Source organism: Spea bombifrons, chromosome 1 (genome assembly GCF_027358695.1).
Source record: "Spea bombifrons isolate aSpeBom1 chromosome 1, aSpeBom1.2.pri, whole genome shotgun sequence".
In the NCBI taxonomy this organism is placed as follows: domain Eukaryota; kingdom Metazoa; phylum Chordata; class Amphibia; order Anura; family Pelobatidae; genus Spea; species Spea bombifrons.
The window spans coordinates 101,829,975-101,853,344 of NC_071087.1; the positions used below are offsets into that span (position 1 = coordinate 101,829,975).

A 23,370-nucleotide genomic window follows, 5' to 3' on the forward strand; every position below is an offset into this window, starting at 1 on the left:
TTGAGTGTTTAAATGGTGATGTGCTAAACTACAATGCTATGTGTACAAAGTACTTTATGAGTAGCTCAGGACTTGTGATATTTTGCACATCTCCAGTTATTTTCTGATCAATTCACACTCCTAGATTTGTAGGAATATACGACTTACCTCCCTGATCTTCTCAATTGCTGTAGTAAACATGTATATAATAACCAGCCACTCGTGGATACTGGGCCTTGGCTCCATCTTCACTAACACAACATATGTGAAAAGCATGAGGAACACCAAATATGCCATCTGTATAGAGCAAAACATGAATACAATCTTTAATATACAATCCCTATTTGAGTGGATGTAATAAATATACAGCAATCCTATCATCCTCCGTGTTCACTGTTTTGCTTCTGTGTCTTTTCATTAATTCTCAAGGACTCAAAGAAACCCATAGGTTAACCAAATGACTGCTTAATTCCCAAACACCCACCAGAATTTGCAGAAAAACATAATTTTTTTACAGGTCTCCCAAGTATCGCAGATAATGAACAACCTAGACAAGCTTTCCATGTGAGCAGAGCCACATGGGCCTTTAATGGCTTTTTTTATTTTAATGAATATTTTAATATGTAATACTTTAATAGGAAACATCATTCTAAGGCCATATATTGACTTGGTAGGAACATTTGGTGGACTTCAGATTAAAATGGCATTGAGCTAAAGGTTTAGTCTGCAGATTGAGCTTCATAAACTCTCTGTTGCTTTGTTTATCAATTCAAGACAAGCATAGAATCTGCATTTTGGTTTTTTTTGATAAACCTGCTTGTGTTATGTACTTGGTGACTTACTGTATGGAACCAGAACTTGACAATAGGTGCACTATAGAATTCACAAACTTTTCTGGTGATTGAAAGATTTCCTTGGTCGTTGGGGAAGTTGGGGAAGTTTTTCTCTTCACCTAGCTTCTTCGATCCCTTTTCTGGATCCAAACTCTGAAAAAAAAAATACATGTTTTGAATAGATGCTATGAGAAGCTGAGATTTTTCCTTCTGTTCTTAAAACTCATTTCTGAGGTCACAGTAAATCACATTTCTTTACATGAGAAAGTATTAATAAAATAATAAATATTAATACATGTTTTAAATCTACAATAGGAGCTGTTATCTAGTCATATTTTACCCCAGCAGTTTTACTTTGTCTCAATGAGATCAGTGGAGTTTGGGTTAAATTCATTATGCCAGTTAGCCATTAACCATTATAGTTAAATTTGATCTTTCAAGCACACACAGTTTTCTGGCAGAGGGTGGGTCCTCCAAGGCTGCTTAGTATACAAGTAGGCACTTTTTCTAAGCTAAAAATACAACACAAAATTAGAAATGTCAAATACAAAAGCACAAAATGTCATTAAAAGGTTTCAGTGGATAATCTGAACTGTTTCCTAGCCAGGTTGCTGGGCCAGGATCAACATTCCATTCCGTGTAGTACACAATGCAGTAACTGTCCTGTGTCTCCCCTAAACATGCTGTTCCTTTAACCTACCCAAGGGGGCAGTATATATCAAGCAGATTCAATAACACAATAAATTCCCTTTTTTTTTACATTTATACTGTTTTTCTCCAATATTTTATAATAGTGGAATGGAATATGTTTGCTCTATATACTGAATATGTGATGATTTTTTACTTGTGTGCTAATTATTAAGGTGCTTATAATTCTGCACAGTAGCTATAGATCTGTCAGGGGGCAGTACGAAGGTGCTTGGGTTAAATGTACTCTACGGGTTAGTCATTAACCATTGCAGTTAAGTATGCTCCCTATATATGTACTGCTTACTGCAGCCTGATCCACTTTGGTGTTTGGGGGTGGTGGGTCCACATACAGCCGGGTAAACTGGTGAAAGTCCTGAGACTGTGGCACATGGGACATCTCTGCTTTACTCTTAAACTCCAACATCAAGATGAATGGTGGTAGCAAAATTCCCAGGACAACCTGTCAAATGAATGGTCAAAACAAGATTATTTAGTAAACAAAGAATCCACGTTAATACTTATACTCTAAAAATGAGCGCAATAAAGGTGGTGAAGATTTTCAGGGTACATCTCCATTCTATGAGTCATTTGCTGTTTTCCTGTTTGAATAACCTTTGATTTGGAGTAATTAAAAATGCATTTGATGGCAAAAAAGACACACCAAGAGCTCTCTGAAATGATTTTGTTATATGTAGACTGTATAAATGAGGTATAGAAGTCCTCTTTCTACAACTGGTCCTCACGTCCCCATCCTTAATGCTATCAGTATCTTGGCATGTCAGTTCAACCAATCAATCAGTCAATCTCTCCGATCTATCTGTGCTAATTAAGATTAGAGATTATTGTCTTTCCAGAGACATAACTAAAGCTAAAGATATCTCATGTTATATGGAAATTATACAAATTAAATGTGGTGGCGTTCTTCAAGGCCTACATACCAAATATTAATTCACCAAAAAATACCTTGAGCCAGGAATTTTTTCGCATCTTGAGACACCCCATCCACATGTCTGTCAGTAACATCTGAGTGCATGTATGAGAAATAAAGGAGCGGAGAGCCGAGGACACAGCTAGCTTTAGACATGTTGAGTTGCTCCAGTTCTTTAGCTGATAAGTTAAGAGCTTCATGGCCATTTGTTCATTCAGTTTGAAAGCATTTTCTAGGAGATCCAAAGCAAGCTGACCAAACTCTCTAAAAAACATTATAAAAATAATTTGCAGTTACTCAAATATATGATTATCGTGTGTAATGTAATGTGTGTTCTAAGCAAAAGATGAGTGCACAAATATTTTTGCAGACCTGATCATGATTTTCATTGTCATTTAAGTTTGCTACAACACTCCAGAGGTATTAGTAGCCACACTTGGGAGGAACTATACACAAGTTAATTACACATTAGTCTTCTTCACACTTGCTAAGTTTCTCTGATGTACATTTTGACCTTTTAAACGTAAAAGAGAACCTACTTGGAGTATTTCTTGAGTTCCTCTGAAGTGTCATCCACCATGTTGCTCTGCTTTGCTTCATGTCCCATTGCCCGATAGAGTTTACAAGCAATTACTGCTTTTACCATGGCCTCTTCTCCATGCTGCCAGAAAAACATGGCCATCGTCTGTCTTTTCATCAAAACTGCCCAAACGAAGAGGTCGTTGTAAGGGTATACAAAGCCAACAGGATCATTATCTTCAGTGATGACAATTTCATCCTTGGGTTTTTTCTTTGATTTCGGATTGGCTGCAGTCTTTTCCTACAATATAATAAATTTAATATTAATATAATAATAAAATATTAGAAATAAGTTACAGTATATCTTAATTTCGGGAGAATTTGATATCACTGAAAAACTGTAATCTTAAACGTATAAATGTATAGCATACTTTTATGTTCACAACGATCCAACAATTTTTTTTGAACAAGAAGTACATAAGGAACAATTGCTCTAATGTTACTTTATCTGATGCTGCTGCTAGTTATGTAATTGTCATAAACTCAGGCATGATCTGAAGGTTGTGTAACAAAATTGTTATGACTCCAAATAACATTCTGTCCTCACATTTTTTAATAAAAACCACAAAATAACTAGTTTAAATCAATTAAAGGGAAATATAGATACATTGTTGCAGTGATAAGCATCTTAATTGCGATACAAACTATCCACAAAAATTATATTGATAGTTTACAACGCTATTAGTTCCTTTTTGAGAAATGAATGTTCTGTGCCCTTTTCATACTTTCAGAAGCTGTCTTGTGTATGAGTAGGGTGGATTAGAAACATGATCTCAGTAGAAGGTTTTCAATTAACTTAGATGTAAAACCTGGACGGCTCACCTTTCGTTTATAAGGCTGCGCAGTTCGTAAGAACTGGGAATGTAAGGTATTCTCGGGAGATGGGTTCTTGCTGCTCATTTGACTGTTCTGGTTTCCAGAAAGATGAGACAGATTCCGAGCCAGGCTGTTTGAGGAAGAGTGGGCTGCTCTCTAGTAGAAAATAAATATACAAATGCAAAAAAAATAATTAAATTAACTATATGCTAAATATCTCAATATGGATGTGTCAATGATTTCTATTGCGTGTATGATGTCAAGTATGTGTGATATATACCCAAACACCATGGACAGTCAACAAGTAGTTGTCCTAAATTATGGCTCCCATTATTTTGTGCCAGACTTTTGCAATTAGAGAATTATGGGATTTGTTATTATATTAGCTGAAGTATATTAGCATATACTGTATGTTGGCTATCATTTCTAAATAGACAAAAACATTTTGTTCATAAAGAAATATTTTATAGAGAGAACATGTAACTCTCAAATTCTGCAATCAGAAGAAACATCCAGAAGAAAGGTTATCTCAGAAAGAAAGAGTGGAATGTCCGATATGGGTTTCAGTGGTTTGTAAATAAGACATTGCAACACAATGTTAAAATCCCATTGCATCATACTAATGAACAGAGAAGGTCTGAGTCATGAGGTAGCTTGAACAAAGTGGGTCCTCTGCAACAGCAAAATGTCTGAATTCTCCAAGAGCCTCCATCTGGATCTTTAAAGTAGTTGGCTTCAGTCCTTGCTCATATCCTTCATGAAGGAAACTCAGAATACAATGAACTGGAACAGTGAGGGAATCTCGCTGATATAAATAGCACACCCTCATAAATTAATGCCATATCTTGCTGTAACTGAGAGAAGTAAGCTCTTTCCTGCTACGAAGCAAGGCTTCTATAACAACAGCTAAAAAAACCCAAATCCTTTTCTTTGAGGAAGCAGAAAAAGTAACTGTAGTAACTCAAGAAACCAAATTCTCCTGGGCCAATCAAGAGTGATTATAATCACATGTAGCCTTTCTTCTAGATATTCTGAAGAACGCAATGGTGATGAGAAATACTAGAGGGAATGCATAAGCTAGCCACAACAGAGAGCCTCTATTCCTAGCTCACTGTAACCCATATTCAGGTAGAATAAAATGTCTTGTTGTGCCTTGTTGCACAAGAAGTACTGGTTCCAGAAAGGGGGGCCACAAAGTTCTAAGGTCAGAAAACCAATATGTGCCCTATAGTTGTCTTAAGGCAGAGAAGTGAGAACATGCGAGTTTGGAGAACTCTAAGAACTGAAATTCTTAGAGGTAATTTTGTCAGGCAATACTTATTTAATGTTTATGCTTGGCTGAACTGTAGGAGTCTGCCTTTAGTGAACTGGGTCCACAAAAAAAAAAACATGATGTCATGCTTGGTTGAGCTTTTGAGAGGAGAAAGACATGTTTCTTCCTCTGATTCTGAACTGTTTCCTGTGGGATTGTGTTTGTTGGAAGAAGAGTATTTATTGTCTTTGCTCTTGAAGCTATCTCAAAGCATCTTATTGAATCTAACCCACCACTGGTTTAAATTTAGAAAGTCATCTTCAATGGTCACCTCAAGACTTGTTCTGTCTTGTTGTCCATCCAAACCAAAAAATGAGCAGGGTCTTCCTAAGGAATGGCAGGTTCCCATAATGTATCTTCAAACAAAATTATGTATTCACCTCAAGACTGAAAATTTTCTTTATGAATGCTTCATGCCTCCAAAATAACATTTTGTAGGTACTATGATGAATCCCAGGCCCCAAGAGCTGTCACTCAGTACAGCAAGTGCATTCATTCAATAACAGCATAGATGCAGGCGCATGTGCACAATGTCAGAAAGCATTCACAAATGAGGTGCTTGTCACTACCAATAATGTGGCGGAAGCTGCAGTGGGTGATCCTGCTCGAGTCATGGTCAAGCCAAGGCATTACAATGTTACAAATTTCTCCCTTTCCTGCTAAAACCTAAAATAACGTCCTATATAAAAGAAAAATTACAAAAAACAGAAGAGAACTCCAAACACTCTTCCTACCTGGACAGGAAACACAGCGTTTCTGGGCATTAGGGAGTTTATTGAGGTTTGGTGTATCTTGTTATGCCTGGTTACATATTGTGTACGCTGCTATGGATGGCAAGAACATAATACTTCCCATTTCGAAGAGAGGAAATACCTTGTGCTTTCTGTAAAGGCTGTTGTATAAGACTCGGAAGCTTTTCCTTGTGTAGCTGCTCCGATAGGCTCCTCCAATTAAATACTCAATCACGATCCCCACATCAATTAGTGACATTTTGTAATCTGGAGAAAGATTGCTCTGTTAAAAGAAACAAAATGCATGTTTAAACCTGTACCTATAATATTATTTTTTTTCTGTATCAGAATCCCATCCTCTTGTGTCAGGACCACATCCCTTCCATCAAATCAAAACACTATGTATAAAAAGGTAGAACTGCAACTATGTAGAAAGTTTCAAAAAAGAAAAAATATGTTTTGAAGTATTCACATTGTTTTGGTTACTATGGCATTATTATTAACTTCCAAGATCAAGCCATAATAATGCATCTAAAGTAAACAGTGAAAGGCAAAGTGTCCATAGAAGGACACCATTGTCCGTGGCAAGATTTGTGAAGGTCTGTAGAACATCATTAAATTGTCCACCACAAACCCCAGTAAATGTCCACCATGAGCAATGTTGGTGCTTAATCCTGGGATAAATACCACCACCAGAGGTTCAGGCAGACTTAGTGATCATCAGCCAGCCACCTAGCATCTCAGGATTTTAGGCAAAGCTTGGTTTATCCAATAACAAGATGGGCAGTGCCCACTATTTTTCCAAGGCTGACGATCAAATTTTAAATGTGTGCAATATTTAATTCTTCCTGGCAATTAGTGTGTGCATTAAAAAAAAGTCTCTGCCAGCCCCTTGGTGGTTTCTTCTCTGGTGCACTTGAGCATGGGCATGTCCAGACATGTATTTGTGTTCTTTTGAATGCTTGTGCAGTAAGGTTTCACCCATCAGTATTCTTATGGGTATTCTTATGGGTTTTTAAGGGATCAACATTCAACTGAATAAATTCTATTTCACACATTCGCACAACCTTTAACATAAACCCAAGAACACCACTGTATCAAAGTACCTGGTGAATTTTGACTTACAGGAGAGATCATTTACCTTTTTACAATAAATTTATACCATATCATAAAAATAAAAAACATTTTACCTTACCTGTTTCACATCTCCAACAAGATGGTGTAGGAGCAAATTAGTAGGCCCTTGTTTCTTTAATGCAAGCAAAAACAAATATTTTGTTAATAACATAACCATTAAAAAATGTAAAGTTCATTTTGGTAACTAATGTGGAATGATTGTGTTTTTCTTGGGGGGAAAACTTTTAGTCTACTAACACAATCATTCCACATTAGTTACCAATATTAATTGAAAAAAAAGTTTTTTTTTCAATGATGGTTGTATCCAAATACACTATAAAATATTTCATAAAAACATATAGGTTAACTTAGATTCTGTACTCTTCAAGAACAGGTGTAATTATTAAAACAAGTGCTACTTACAGTGTTGTAAAGTTCTTCTAGACGGCTAATGGTCAAGAATTTGTGCATGTTTACTCCATATTCAATTAGCAGCTTCACAAAATCCACACGATCCATTATCAATGCATCTTGCATTGCTTGTTCCAAAGAGCCAACCTTGAACAAGTAACATATGATAATCAATTACAAGAAGCTTAGCAGACCACAAATTACTTACAATACAAAACAATACAAAACATAGAAACACGGAATTTCACAACAGATTATACCCATCTAGTCTGCTCTATCACTCCTGCTGTGTGGCTCTTCAGCATATCTAACACCATCTCGGTAAAGTAAAACTCCCTTACATTACATCCAAACCTCTGACCAACTAGTTCTAGATTATGACCTCTTGTTCTATTGTTTGTCTTCTTTTGAAATAAAATCACCTTCCAGACCCCGACTGGCCATCTGCCACACAGGAAAAATACTCAGTGGGCCGTTGCTTGTCAGTGCCTCATACAGTACTCAACCATTCTGCCACTCCAGCGTCAGATCACGTGCTGCAGTGTGCAGCCGCTTACTAGATATGCCTGGCCGCACATTACGCAAGCATAACAACACAACGTGCAGTGATTGCACTTATGATCTCTGGACCTGTTCCCTTTGTTAAATAAATCTGTGTTACGTTACAATTATAATAAATTCAGAAACAAAGAAAACTGAAAATTTGTTAGGAAATAAGGTGCTGTTATTTATATATATATATATATATATATATATATATATATATATATATATATATATATATATATATATATATGAGAATATTTTCTCATTCATAATTTGTGTTACTTACAGCATTCTGACATTTAAATTTCAATTCTTTACTCACACAGGTTGATTTTAAGTACATAATGTGATAAATGCAGTACCTTCCAGTGCTGTCCATATACAAGTATGTGCTTTTTTGCAATATCCACACGATTCCAGGTAAGTGCCAAACTCAGCTGATCTGGTGCAGACATATTAGTTCCTAGAAAATATTGCTTGGAGTTACAGAGGAAATGACGCCATCATAGCTTTTAACATAATTAATTTATGAGCGCTAAATAAAGCTTGTGTTTTTTGCTTGTCTATCAAGGTAATTGTTTTTGAGGTAATTTGTTAACCTGATTGAAGCTGAGATCTGTAGCTGCATGCGGTTAAACTAACTTTATATATTTCCCATCCTTTTTCTCAGCAACCCCTACAAATTCTGCCTGAACCTTGTGATAACTTAACAACAGTTAATAGATAACTCAGTAGAGTCCTCAACGGACTATCCACATCCTGAGACCATGAAGTTAAAGTTATGAAAGTTAACTACCGTATATAAACACAAAGGAATTTGAAATGCATTTATAATATTCATTTTAATCTACAAATAGCATTGCATGGGTTCATTTAGTCTAATTAATAGTAAAATGTAGAATTTGGGAAAAGGATGGATCCACCTTATGTTTAGGTAAAGTAAGTAAACCAAAAGTATGCCCAGATTACAAAAACGACCTACCTTTAAGCAGAGCGGTTAAGATCGCCAAATCAATATCTTGTTGATCTTCAGACTCTGCATCAAATATGGTGATCTGATATACAATACACAATAGACTGATTTACACATGGAAATGTTTAGGAACATTAACGGCACAACAGATCTGGCCAATAATGAATAAATCCAGAAATATTGCTACTTTTGCTTCTTGCACCAGGTACAGTTAAGCAAACTGGAGGTCACACACAGTAACATTAAAAATATTTCCTCTCTAAACAACCATTTTTTTAACATATCATATATGTTTAAAATTGTAACAACACATGCTCATGTGCATTCATAAAGTTATCATATTTTAAGAAAATGTTTTTCTCCTTTTTCAAATTAAACTGAATTTTATGAGTTCCACTGGAAAATGACATATCAGAATGTATTGAATTGAGTTCGCTTACAGATTCACGATGCTCCATACATTCCATCAGTATATGAAAGACATGATTAGATTGTTTGTGGCCAAGATTAAAGGTTTTCTGAATCATCTGCAAGATTTCTTCCTTGAGTTGTGGGCGGATCTCCCTGAGGGACACGGACATTTAACAATCAACACATGGCTGGTGGCAACTTCTTTGTATCACACACATTCAATACATGGGATTGTTTACATATTTACTGTATTTTGTTTCATCAAAGAAAGGGGCTGTTACATTTAAACCAATCGCAAAACCCGGAAGGATATCTATATCATGGAACATACTGTACTTGCGAAGCGCAGCTATAGATCCTTCAATTTGTGGTCACGTAAGGTAACATGTTGAGGAAGACTAGTTACCAGAATAACCTTCTATTTCTTCTTCAGTGACAAAGTTCAAGCAACGCACACGCCAACACATGACATAGATGCCTATAGGTGCCTATCCCAGGACTTAGCTACAGCAACTACCGTAAACTACTGTACAGCAGAAATAATACTGCCACTTAATGGTAAAGTAACCATGGAAACTGATTTATGAAGGAAGCCGCTTAAAATAAAAAGTGAAAACACATAACAGTTCGTGCACATAGATGCCTAAATCTAAAATGTATATGTGAAATGTTTACGACAAAAGGATTGTCTCAAAACATGCACAAGTTTCATGTACAATGAGAAGATTACTTAGGAGCAACTAAAAGAGAACACATCTTACCCTTTGTCTGCTGTGTGCTTGTGTGTGAATGCCAAAATGTCAGCCGCTCGCCCTGTCCCCTCACAAACCACAACTGGAACAGGTGGTGTGCTTTTGACATATTCCCAGACCATCAGGATGACATTTGGACCTCCTTCTACAACAAGGCCAACTACTGGGACTCCTTGGCCCATTCCTGTAAATAAACCAAATCAGACAGTACCAACTCGTTCAACATGATACTGTGCCATAGCTATATCAAAGATCTATATCAAAGATCTATGAGGGAGTCATGATTTTAAGACTAATAGATGCATACAAAACTACATAGATAATGTTCCTCAGTATTAATTACTTAAGCCACTGTGAGTGGCTGTAATCTTTCTATACTGAAGCTGTTCCATAGCCTCTGTCCATGGTGCTGATCCAGGCGATCAAATACACATGAATGGAATCTTCAACCAGATCAGAGGCCCATAAGAAGATTCATGCAAATGCTCTGCCACAATGGTTGAACAGGATTGATTACATTAACATTAAACTGGTACCAGAATGAATAAAAGTTGCTATTGACGAGGATTCCATTGAACTGCACATAGCCTTGTATTATAAAGAAATCCCCATGGTCCAATTTAAATTAGTAGGTGCTCTGTCTACTCACTGGTGTGTATTTTCTGAAGGGATATGTACTGTTCCAGGTTCCTCCTCAGTTTCATTTCATTCCCATACTTTCCCACTGTGCCATCATCCACCATGATAAAATGGGAGTGCATGCTATTCAGACTTGCCAGCTTGCTGAGTGGGTTACTCAGTGTCTGGTAAAGACAAACAACCTGGAAAAGGAAAAACAGTTTCCTAGTATATGTGCTGTGTGTAAAGAACAGCTAAGGTTTTTTCCTAAGTAAATAAACCGATGCATAGGGTCACTCACATCTTTCCCGACTAAATCCTTTTGGTTTTCAATCACTCCCCATGGTGGAATGCCGATTGCACAAATCTTTCTTAAGTGCTGGGAGGCATGACCTTTCAGGGCATTTCCAACGTGTTTTGAGACTCCTGAAACAAAAGTGGACTACATGCGGTCAAAACAGTATGAAGCACTGGCAGCCATACTGCTCCCAACTTACAATGAACATGGCCAGCCTTAGATAGATGCCAATGATGCATTACATGTGCCTTCAAAAGGAACTGTGGTGGTTTTACCAGTGCTGTAAACTTTTTATATTTGCCATGTTTGCTTACTTAAATAGTTAGATACATTTTTTAATATGTTATTATTATTTTAGTTAAATAACAAAAACAAACAAAAAAAAAATGTTGTGTCTGGCACCACATATCCTAGCACTGGGTCTGTGGAGTTAAAAATCTGAGCACCGAAGGTTATATGCGGCAAATACCTGCCTAGCACTTGCATAGAAATACTTTGTAATTTGAATTTATAAATCTACAAATAATACAGCACCAGATAGATATGCTTAAGAATGCATAGTCATATTCATTTAACATGAAAATCAAGAGTTGAGTAAATAATTAAATATAATTAAAAATGTATCTTTAAGGTTCATGCATGAAGAACGTTGTCCTTTGGTTTTATATTTTGTTTGCTTGAAAGCTTTTAAAGCATATGGCGGCCAGACTGGATTAGGAAAAGTCTACAAAACCCATGACTTACATATATTATAAAAAAAAAAAAAGAAAATCAGTACTTTTGTTATATTATATTGTTGAGAGAAACCCTTGTGTCATGTATACAGATCCAAAAGTCTAATGCTGTCCAGGAGATTTAATGACTTGTCAGGAGTAGGTGGAATAATAATGATTTTATAGTGCTGATTACAGGGCAACAATATATTACACACACCATATAACTAAAGATTTGAATCCTAAAATCATTATTTATATGCAAGAAGCATGCATTGTGCCAAATATTATTGACTATTGGACTATCCTTTATCCTGAAAACATGATGTGGAAAACAATCCTGAAAGATTGACGTTTCAAGCCTCTTCTTTTAGTTGAGGATTCAACTGCAAATACTGAAATGTTGTTTTAAACACCAGTTAACTAATTCCTACATGGTTCTGTATAAGTGTCTGAAATAGGGTCATATCACCCTAGCAACCAATGGAATGTTCCTAGTAATCGGAGAACTCCATTGGTTGCTACGACCATAAGACAACTTTTCATACTTTGCACGGGAATTACCGTATTTTCTATATGTGATGTTCCTAAAATGGAGGCAAGAAATAATCTAGATCTATGTATAAACCCTGGCTACTTATTAAGAACTGATATGTGTTTTCCAGTACAGTACAACCTCTGCAAATACAGTTTAACACCTACATTGTTTTCCGCCTCGCTGCTTAAGTGTAAACACGAGGCATTCATCTTTGGAGGTCTTGCGGGTTCTCTTGAACACTTAAGAGTCCTGGTAGAATACGGCTGTGATGAGAACCTCACAGCACTACAGAAACCTATTTTATGACTGCTAGAAGTGATCGCTAAGGGGGTGTCTGGAGTGCCACTTTATATTGTATATAGCCAGCATGTTAAGAGACCTTTCACAAGGCATCAAGGTTGGCCGTTGTGTACAATCAATTCCTTAACTCTGTAGGGTAGATGTGTAAATCATTTTGCTTCAGTCCCCATAACTTTACTTTCACCCTCGTACTATATATGAGGATGTCACACACTATCACATGCTAGCATGTACATTAACTAATAAAGAGTTTTGTTTTGTGTTTTTATCACATTAGTTTTTATGTTTTGGTCATTTTCTTTAAAATCTATTCTTATTTTCACAAAGCTCCAACTCTTCCCCAGTCAAGTGTATACAAGTTGAGAGTGATATTTTTGGAAGTACTCATGTGAGTTTGCAATAGCAAATATCTGAGTTGGACTTCTCACATTTTCTAAACCAACTTGCATGCACACACATTTTTTTGTGAATAGGTGCCACTGCGTTTGATCAACAAAATATAGCTTAACTGTCTGGCATTCAACATACTAATAGGTACACAGATCCGAACATTAATGACAACTAAGTACTTAATACTGTTTTGTTAAATAAATAAAATGGACCAAAGCAAAGGGATTTAAATCTATTACCAAGTCACATTAATAAATGTTTCGAAGTTGTGTTACTAAATCCAGTGTTTTATATTTGTTGACAGATGATCTGTGTTTGTAGTATTACAAAATCAACAAAGTCCAAAGAGATCCTTATCTGACACAAAAGTACTAAATGTCTTCGATTACCCGTGTCAAACAATGGCTTAGTTTCTTTTAACACATATTATATATTTTCTGTTTCTGTATTTTCAGATGTAATCAAGTCTATTTGCTTAACCTCCTAAATAAAACTACAGGCAGCAGCCATTTTTTTCATGTACAAAGACAAAACGGTCATAGAGAAACCTTTCATTGCATCAAGATGAATATATCTGACTTTATATATGATATTATTAAAGATAAGAGGTTGGCATGCCTTTCAATCCACTTTGAGTTAGCCAATGCAATCTGAAGTTCTAGATGTTGCGTTGTGGAGATGTTTTACAGATATGTTAAAACAATGCATCATGGCTAATGTTATATGAAAATACATACAAAGAGAGAAGGTAAAGAGAATAAAACCAAAGCAGTAAGATTAAAATAGTTTATGAGACATACCAGTGTTGATTCCCTCTGTCAGTATCCAAGCCCCAGTGGTCTCTGCAGCTTTCACCAAGCCTTGGCTAAAGACCTTCTTCACTTTGGAAGGAAGTTTAAAATTTTGGATGCCTCCATGAACTGAGATAACAAGTTTAGGAAGCTCCATCTGCCATTCCTTTATCATCAGCTGCATCAACTGATCCATCATGGTATCATAGGATATCCGTATGTACTAATAACATAAAATTGGAATTAAACATATGTTAGAAAGATGGTAGATACATGGAAATAAGATAGATAGATAGATAGATAGATAGATAGATAGATAGATAGACTATCTATCCTTGTACTAGAATTAATTAATGTAGGAATGAAAGAGTTCTTCATTGTGATAAGCATGTTGTGGCAGACCTCATGCTGTAATACCGAAAAGGTGGACCACTAAGAAATCAAACACATCACTTACAATGTCTTACAGTAAGATAATTTAGAAAGTTACTTAATATAGGCTTTCCACCTTTTTGACAGCTTGGGTTTAAATAATAAATAATTATGGTTTGGCAGGTCAATCCATTCTATTAGTAAGAATGCACATACTATACTAACACTGGGACAAAAAGACCACCCCCACTCAGCTTATACATGTAACAAACCTTTGCGTGGTAAGTATGGTTGCCATCTTGAAAATTGATGGTGCCAAAAGCATCGGTGGGACTTGTTTTTGTATGTTTGTGGGCTGTCCATTCCTCTTTATCTCTCTCCTGGGGAGAAAGGTAAATTGGCCAGCCATAATCTAAACCAGGGTGTTCGCCAATCAATCTTCCACAGCAACATCTGAAAAGATATCAGTTTTATTTCTGTCAATGCAGATAAGAAAACCAAAATTGTCTTACTGGCACATTACTAATTTTTCACTGGGCAAAGACCTTAAGCAAAAATTATATATAACTATGATGCCAACTCAATGGAAAAATTCACTACATTACGTAAGAACTTGGCATTTCTCAATTAAACTTCTATTTAATTTAGATGTCATTTATACTTGGCAGAAACCTATAATGTATGCACACCTTCTCCCATGTTACCTCCCATGAAATATAATGCAATGCAACAACATGAACACTTAATTTATTTTAATTTATTTTTTATGGATCTGAAGTCTTTTAGTTCTGGGATTCAGGTATAGGACTTTTGTATCCGTATCTTAAACAAGAAGACCCATCATTGTATCATTATGTAGAAGACATCATGTATATTTTAATTTCATTGTACTGATTGAGTGGCATGGTGTTATGTTAGACCTTTGCTGTTAAAGGGTAATAATTATAAAACACCACACATGATTTCTTGAGCTCCCAGAACCTTTACAAGATAACATTTTTCTTCACACAGTTGTAGCCGAGACATAATACCGCAAATGAGGGTTATTGTTAGCGTAAATTCCCTACTGGGGTTTCCACAGAACAGATTAACTATTGTATGTTTATAACGTAAGCAATTATGTAGAAGTGCTTACTGACAGGGACATTATTGTACATAGTAATGGACAGTGGCCAGCACCATAGTACACATCAAGTGAAGCATAATATGATTTCCTGTAATGGTCATCTAAACATTGGAAAAATGTGCTAGAATAATACATAATGACAATAATACAAACATTTGGTTCTTTAGTAACCAACAAAGCCCAGCTTATACCTTGTCACCTTAAATAGAGGTTCCATTATATAAAAAAATAATACTGATCTAATTAACCAGGTTGATCCGGCATGCACATTTACTGCAGTTTTTTTTATATTGCAAACCTACAGTTGTACTTCAATGTACTGCAGCTTTATTGCATTTGTACTTCCGTACAAAAATAACTGCAGTAAAACTGCAGTACAGTAAAGTACAAATGCAGTAAAACTGCAGTAAATGTGCAGTAATACTGCACTAAAAGTGCAGTATTGCAGTTTTTTCATGTCCAAAAAACTGCAGTATTACTTCAGGTAGAAAGATATAGGTAGAAAGATATTGGCTTCCTGCACTTCAATACTGGCCATTGGCGCTTATGCATAAATAGTTATTCTGGTGCAATTTTTCAAAAATTGGTTTTATCACCATAGTAATTAATAGGTGGTCCAATCAGCAGGACCATCATTTTTTTATAATATGCATGAAATATCACTTATTTACCTGATTAGGTTGTGACAAACCTGGCAGCCTCTATGACATCTGTAAAAGATAAAACAATACTCTTTCGATATTAGTAAGACAAGTCGCACCACAAAGCTTTACCAATTTACAAGAAGCCATATGTGGGTCACTCTGCTTCATCTCTAAGTAGCGTAACTTATAAAATTTATTTTGAACAAAAAACAGCAAAAATTGTGTTTTATAAAAAGAAATTATCACTTTGTCATGAGCTACGCAAGCACAGCAAGAAACCATTTCCGAAATTTTCCTGGCATGGAATTTTAGGGTTTACAGTATTGATTAGCTGAATTCTCCATTTTCTGTTTTGTGTTAGTTGACCCCTTTTGTGGTTTCACCTCCTTGACTTCTCAACATGTTGTGATGTTTCAACCCCTGTTAGTTTACTGAAGGAAGGGCTTGGCTGACCCTGTATTATGAACAATAAATCTGAGATATCTCAACCATTAAATTGAGCATTATAAATGGTCAGCTAAGCTTACAAAGGTTACTGGAGAAATCTCCCAGTGCTGGCAATTCATGATCAATTGCAAAATGAGGGAGTTGAACCCAAACTCTCCTGCCAACTCTACCTTTAGTGAATAGACCCCAAAGAGAGGAGAAATATACCGGACAAGGAGAACAAATAAAGGACACTAAATGCAGAATGCAGTATTACTTGCATTGCTCCTTCTTAAAACATAATAGTAATAAAGGCATGGCTGTTGTCGTGTAAAACTCTAATATAAAAAGGCACTCACTACTTATCATTTGTTAATTTAAATTGCACCTCTCATTGAAAAATGGCAATGAGCCACTTTAAAATGGTTCACTTTTCACCCATAAACTGTGTTTCTCAATTAGCTAGCAAATGTATAGGTTATATAGGATATGAATTTCACCCATATTACCAGGCGTAGATGGCAGGAAGATAAAACCTATAAGTTTTGCTATGCACAAGCCCTATATCCACTGTATTATGAGGCCGAAGGCACTTTATTTACATATCAGAAGGCAGTCATCAAGCCATATTTGTGGATGACAAGTCCACTTTAAATTACACTTACAAAGCATTTACTTTGGAAGTTACATTAAATTAGGTTTTTCATTGTTAGATGACGAGTTCCGTCTATGACTGAACTTTCTATTCACATTAACTTCAAGAAGCCTAATACATATGTCTGTGTCTACAATATGTCTACAATACAATGTCGTCTCTACAAAATTACAGGTTATACGAACATACGTAATAAAGATAATAATTTACCTATGAGGGTCCCTTGAAGCTGGTATGAATTTCGCACATTCTCTTTTATAAAAGATGCCCTCAATCCAAGATTTTTCGGACTGAAATAAATAAGAAATCCAAAACATAACAAACTTTGTCAGCACATATTCAAGTTACATTTCATTTTAATCAAAGTCCATTTCACAGAATGCCCTCATTGTACTCCTTTCCATTCATATTTCACAAGGACAAACAACACAATATATCAGGTAATGATTGATTTAATATGTTATGAGTCGTCATTGCATTGTTAAAACAATACGCCACCTAAAAGCTAAATTAACATTAATGCAGAGAATACAATCATCCATGTTTGCATATATTTTGTCAATTATACAAAATTGGCATAAAGGAATAGCAAGTCATACTATGACATAACTGGATGTATCCATCAGAAAAAAACAGTCGAGTGTACTGTCTAACAAAACAGAGACAGGAATATCTCCTTGGCTTTAGACAGCAGCTAGATCTCTCGGGCAGTGCCATTGCCAAATAAGCTGGACATACTATTGCATCTAATTGCGCCATGTTGATACCTTTTTTTTCTGGAGGTAAGAGTACATCCATAGGGTTGTGAAGGGGTTAGCCACACACACACCTGAGCATGCCCCCAGCCTTGCCTCTAATCACACCCCCAACAGAGTACCTGAAATGTTGGGGGGGTATGAGTACAGGTTATTCTGAAAAGCAATCATGAACAACATGTGCATGGAAAATATCCACCTTATTGCCCTAAAACATTCTTGTTGGTAGTTGTACTTGTTTCTTATTACAGTGTCCCAAATTCTATCACATCACTTCTACACCTGGCATCTACTCATTTTGTTCTCAAAGTTAGTCTTCCAGCTAATAACAAAATATATTATGAGATGTATAGTTTAAGCATAATGAGATCTAAACCCTCCTGAAAATGTCCCTTCTGTTCTGATTCTGAGTTGCAGAATATGTTTTACTTACCTTGCTTGGTGTTTGCAGTTCTATATGATCGCTGTAAAACACTAAAGGTTCCCTAATAATCCTGGATGCTATACTAGAAGCCACACTGGATGGTGCAGTAGATGGCTGACTGTAGCTGCAAATACTCTGTATCATGATGGCATCCCAAAGGATGAAAATGGGTTTCAACTTAGATCTACTTCTCAGTAAAAACACACATTAGTGGAAAAAAGGCTAAGGCATTGTAGTATTGCTTAAGCTGTCTATATATACTGTGTGGAATCTACGCAAGAACATCAATTACGATGCAATAGCCACAACCTATTATGATTATTAGCTGCTGTCGAAACTTTCCATGCTTCATTCCTAAAGGATTGCTCTAATGCCATGGATGATCTGTTGATGTATGAAGTTTTTGTCCTATTTATCAACAATGCACATAATCAATAATTATGACAGGGCTATTAAAACATTTTAACTAGGCTAGAGGGTCATACAAGATGATCATATGATGATAGATAGATAGATAGTGTATGTATATGTGTATATACTGTCATGGAGTATGTTTAGAGCACTGTGACTGACTGCAGTTTTATAATCTAACAGAGACATTCCTTTCATTACTTAAATGAAAGCCAGGAAATTAATCCCTACATTTATTGAGTAAAAAGTGATACTCGTGACCAGTGCCCTATAAGTTCCCTTGTGTCCACTAGTTACAAGGAGTATTTTGATCCCCCCAAGGGGCCCATGTATACTATGGAGGCTGTGCTGAGCATAGCCAGCATTAAAATGTGCTATGTGCCTTTAAGACAATGCAGACCGTAATATGACATCATATTCCACATTAAAACTGTTGCCATCTCAGCTTTAAATACTAAATATCCCATACTGGTAAAAATTTATATTTTTTATATGAAACAGCAGAGGACCTAGGAATTTTACTATTAACTCTCTGAACTCTATTTTAAGTCAGTTTCTAATTCACATGCAAGCAATATTGCAAGACTGTGCATTGTTGTAGAGACAAATTGTTCTGCATGATGCAGCCAGCACTTGAAATCAAGGGGGGACTTTCTGCATGCATACACATGCAGGGGTCGCAATGGACTCCTCAGAACTGGTGGAAAGAATGTTGGAACACATCTTCTACATTGCAAATTTAATGAGACTAATATAGACTCCCTCCTGCATTTGCAAGGGGAACACTGTGACAATTTAAAAGGTCCTCCTCGTTATTAAATACAGTAAAGTCCCCTTTGGAAGTACTGATACAGTTGTGTAAAAAAGAAAGTACACCCTCTTTAAATGCTATGATTTTAAATATAAGGACATAATAATAATCATATTCCTTAGCACAATTAAAAATTTGATAAATACAACCTCAAGTGAACAACACATGGCATATTAGAATGTGTGATTATTTATTCAACAAAAATAAAGCCAGAATGGAGAAGCAATGTGTGACAAACAAAATACACCTTATGATTCATTGGCTTACAGAACCATCTTTAGCAGCAATAAGGATCAATTTCACTACATCGCTGTGGAGGAATCTTGGCCCTTGCTTCAGTTCATTGAGTTTTACGGGCATTTGTTAATACACAGCTCTCTTAAGGTCCAACCACAGCATTTTAATCGGGTTGATGGACATTGACTGGGACATTGTAACACTGTGATTCTTTTTTTTCAGCCATTCTGTGGTGCTTGGGATCATTGCCCTGTTGCATAACCCAAACAGATGGCCTCAGGTTCACGGTCGATTCTAGGGCTGCAAGGTTCCCAGGTCCTGTGGTTGCAAAAAAGCGCAAATCATCACTTCTCCACCAAGCTTGACAGTTGATATAAGATAAATGTGCTGATATGCTGTGTTTGTTTTTCCAAACGTGGTACTGTGCATTTGGCCAAACGTCTCCACTTTGGTCTCATCTGTTCAAAGAACATTGTTCTAGGACTCTTGTGGTTTGTTTAGATGCAACTTTGCAAACATAAGTTGTGCTGCCATGTTCTTTTTAGAGAGAAGAGGCTTTCTCCTGGCAACCCTTCCAAACAAACCATACGTGTTCAGTCTTTCCAATTGTACTGTCATGAACGTTAACATTTAACTTGCTAACTGAGGCCTGTAGAGTCTGAGATGTACCATTTGTTTTTTTGCAATTTCTCTGAACATTGCAGATCTTGGGGTGAATTTGTTGGGACATGCACTCCTGGGAAGATTGGCAACTGTCTTCAATGTTTTCCACTTTTTAATAATCTTTATGACTGTAGAATAATAGACTTGTTGAAATTGTTTGGGAATGGCCTTATAACCCTTGCCAGATTGATGGGCAGCAACAATTTCTTCTCTAAGATCATTGCAGCTGTCATTGCGAATGAGTCTATTGGTTGCCTGCAGGGGCCTCCTCTGGCATCAACCAATTGGTTGATGCCAGAGGAGGCCCCGGCAGGCGTCCAATAGAGTCATTTGCACAGCCTCTTAACTCCTGAAGGCAAACCTATGGATTTCCGCTTCTGTTAACCCCTGCCATGCTGCGTAGATAAGGTAAGCTAGATGGGGAAGGGACCAGGGAGATTAGTTAACAAAGACGAACACGAAGATTCTTCGTGTTGTGTGTCTTCGTCTTCGTCTTGCCGGCGCCATGTTCGTATGTTGGGTATTCGGGTTGAACAACGAAGACGTACCCTTTGTGTTCATTTTCATGTTCACCCGAATAGGAATGCACAAGTCTAATTGCTATTATGTTCTGATATGCAAAGCCATAGAATTCAAAGGTTGTACTTTCCCACACAACACACACCTATACACACATTTATATACACACACACACATATACTCACATACACACATTACTTACCGCATCCTCCACTTCCCTCCTGTATGTCGCTTGTGGCCTGTAGCTGCCTCCACAAGCAGGATCCAACTGGGTCCCGCAACATGCGGTAATCACCTTACCTCACTGACATTGTGGGTGGAAAAGTGATTGTGATTGTGGAGCATTGCAAGACCTGATTGGGACAGGTGAGCGGTATGGACCAGTTACAACGGCAACACCCTGGAGCAATTGCTCTGTCGTTAATCTGGCCCTGGAATCATGAGTGAACTAACATATGGTAAAAATGTCAAAAAGCTCCAGGATCTTAGTGTATAAAAACCCAATAGTTAACATGATTAACAATTCAGTAAAATATATCTAAAAACACAGTATACAGCATAGGTAATGTTGATTTAGGGAAAATCTAATTGCCTTTGGAGTTCAAGAAGAAAGAATTGTTTTACTTTTTGGAAGAACATTGTGTTAAAGTTTCATTTGAGCTGTTTTGCCTTCTGTATGAAAAAACTTGGAAAGGTTAAGGTTGATGGACTTTAAGTCTGATTGTAAGCTATGTAACTGTTTAATTCTGTAATTATATAGGTGTAACTGGTATTTGTCAATACTTGTTTTTTGCAAGAGATTCCTTCTTCGAAGAGCATAAGTTATAAAGAGTAACAAACTAAAGCAGGTACAGATGATATAATTGGACATAATGGAAAACCAACATATTCTTAATTCTGTGTTTGGTCAACATTAAAAGCTAAATCTTACAGAACCAATAAACTGACTGCAATTTGGTAACAGTTGCTCAAGGTTGCTCAGGGTGTTTGGCCTTCTTCTGATCAAGCTGATCATGTAACCAGTTATCCTGGAAAAGCACTAAAACACTAATGTTGGAAAAATGCTTATGTTATCGTAAATATTATTTGCTGACAAAGATATAAGGAAGTAGAAAATGTCTAGTCTATGATATATGCATGAGTTCACACCAACATATCTACTCTATGTTATTCTATATATATATATGTGTGCAAAGGGTCAAGTCTGGGCCATTTTTAATTATGCAGCTTAAAGAGGTGTAACCTGCTTGAAAAGTAACCAATCATAATGATGCATGCTATTAGAAGTAGATAAGAGGTTATATAAACCATGTAATCCAAACATGTAATCAGACAACGCTTCGACTTTTGTGTGTTGTGTGCCTTGTCTCGATTATGCGCATGATCTAAATAAAGGAAAACTTTTTCTGAGGAGAATTCGACCATTATTTCAACCAACAACTAATAAAGATAGGGTGAAATATATGGACAAAAAAAACAATAGCCTCTCCCTGTGTGTTCCAAGTAGAAAGGGAGGCCCATTATCAATATGGCAACCCCTTATTTTATAGTGTAAATAGTTTATTTAAATGATGTTGCACTCATAACAGTGTTTACCAAGAGAAACAACATTTTGAGGTATTGTTACACTACCCTTGAATTTCGGAACATTTGCAAGTACCTTAATGTTCGCATACGCGTGTACACATAGCACATTTTAACAGAATCTATTCCTCTGCATTTTAAATATGAAATTGAAAAATAAATAGATAACAATATGGGAGTCCTTAAGCACATATAAAGCAACATTTAATAGCATGATTCTTATTATAATAATACATGATTCTGTAGCGCTATGGATGGGAGACTATAGATTAAACAATAACGTTAAACAAACAGACAGAGTGATAACAGAGAATAACAGATAAGAGAATCCTTGTCTTGCAAGCTTAAAATCTATTAAGAGGTTGAGAGGAAATGAGACAGAAGGAGAGGATGGTTTTATTATAGAGAAAGTCACAGTGACCTGAAGATCTTGAAGGCAGTAGAAACAAATGGTTTCTAATTGCCGTAGGGTTCACAGGGAAGGTGGCAGTGGGAAAAGTATAAGGGAAGTTGTTTTCAGACCACACAGATCTCTTTTGCAACAAGGGAAAAGGTATGTTTCAGGTTACTGCACTGACCACAGAGAGGGAAACAAACATTTCTGGTAGGTATTAAATGGGGTTTTAGCCAAGACTGAGCTCCTCACCTATTATTAGTTCTTGTAAACCAGATTGGACGTCATTACTCAATGATTATATATTATTCTCCTCTTCGTTGAAATCATTGTTGTACAAAAAAAATTGTGTACAATGAATTTGAAATGTATTATACTATATCAACTATGTACTATAAAAAAAACAAGCTGTTTAATGTGAACAAGTAGGGATATTCAAAAACTGTGGTCCTCAAGCACTAAAGTTCTGCACCTCTGTTCTCTGGTATGTCTTAGGGGGTCACAGCAGAAGTTCCCCCATGTTGCATTCAACCTATGCATCTTTTTGCTAAAAAATAAACATTCTGGCCAGTATTTGCCCATGGCCGGTGCCTGCTTTAAGTTAATTATATAGCAGTATGTGTA

At 36.4% G+C, this 23,370-nt stretch overlaps 1 protein-coding gene across 1 annotated transcript in view; it reads right to left on the minus strand.

Annotated features, from left to right (window-relative positions):
* Positions 1–19,709, minus strand: part of TRPM6 (transient receptor potential cation channel subfamily M member 6) — a 43,658-nt gene extending 23,949 nt beyond the window's left edge. The window contains exons 1-20 of the mRNA XM_053472437.1: positions 19,617–19,709; positions 17,159–17,238; positions 15,895–15,933; positions 14,370–14,550; positions 13,735–13,948; positions 10,997–11,121; positions 10,727–10,898; positions 10,087–10,261; positions 9,355–9,478; positions 8,924–8,996; positions 8,304–8,404; positions 7,408–7,542; positions 7,064–7,117; positions 6,011–6,151; positions 3,832–3,981; positions 2,970–3,250; positions 2,466–2,694; positions 1,807–1,962; positions 822–965; positions 148–276 (exon numbers count right to left, since the gene is read on the minus strand). Coding sequence (XP_053328412.1) covers positions 148–276; positions 822–965; positions 1,807–1,962; positions 2,466–2,694; positions 2,970–3,250; positions 3,832–3,981; positions 6,011–6,151; positions 7,064–7,117; positions 7,408–7,542; positions 8,304–8,404; positions 8,924–8,996; positions 9,355–9,478; positions 10,087–10,261; positions 10,727–10,898; positions 10,997–11,121; positions 13,735–13,948; positions 14,370–14,550; positions 15,895–15,933; positions 17,159–17,238; positions 19,617–19,709 — 2,796 coding nt within the window. The remainder of the gene's footprint in view (positions 1–147; positions 277–821; positions 966–1,806; positions 1,963–2,465; positions 2,695–2,969; positions 3,251–3,831; positions 3,982–6,010; positions 6,152–7,063; positions 7,118–7,407; positions 7,543–8,303; positions 8,405–8,923; positions 8,997–9,354; positions 9,479–10,086; positions 10,262–10,726; positions 10,899–10,996; positions 11,122–13,734; positions 13,949–14,369; positions 14,551–15,894; positions 15,934–17,158; positions 17,239–19,616) is intronic.
* Positions 19,710–23,370: the final 3,661 nt, after the last annotated feature.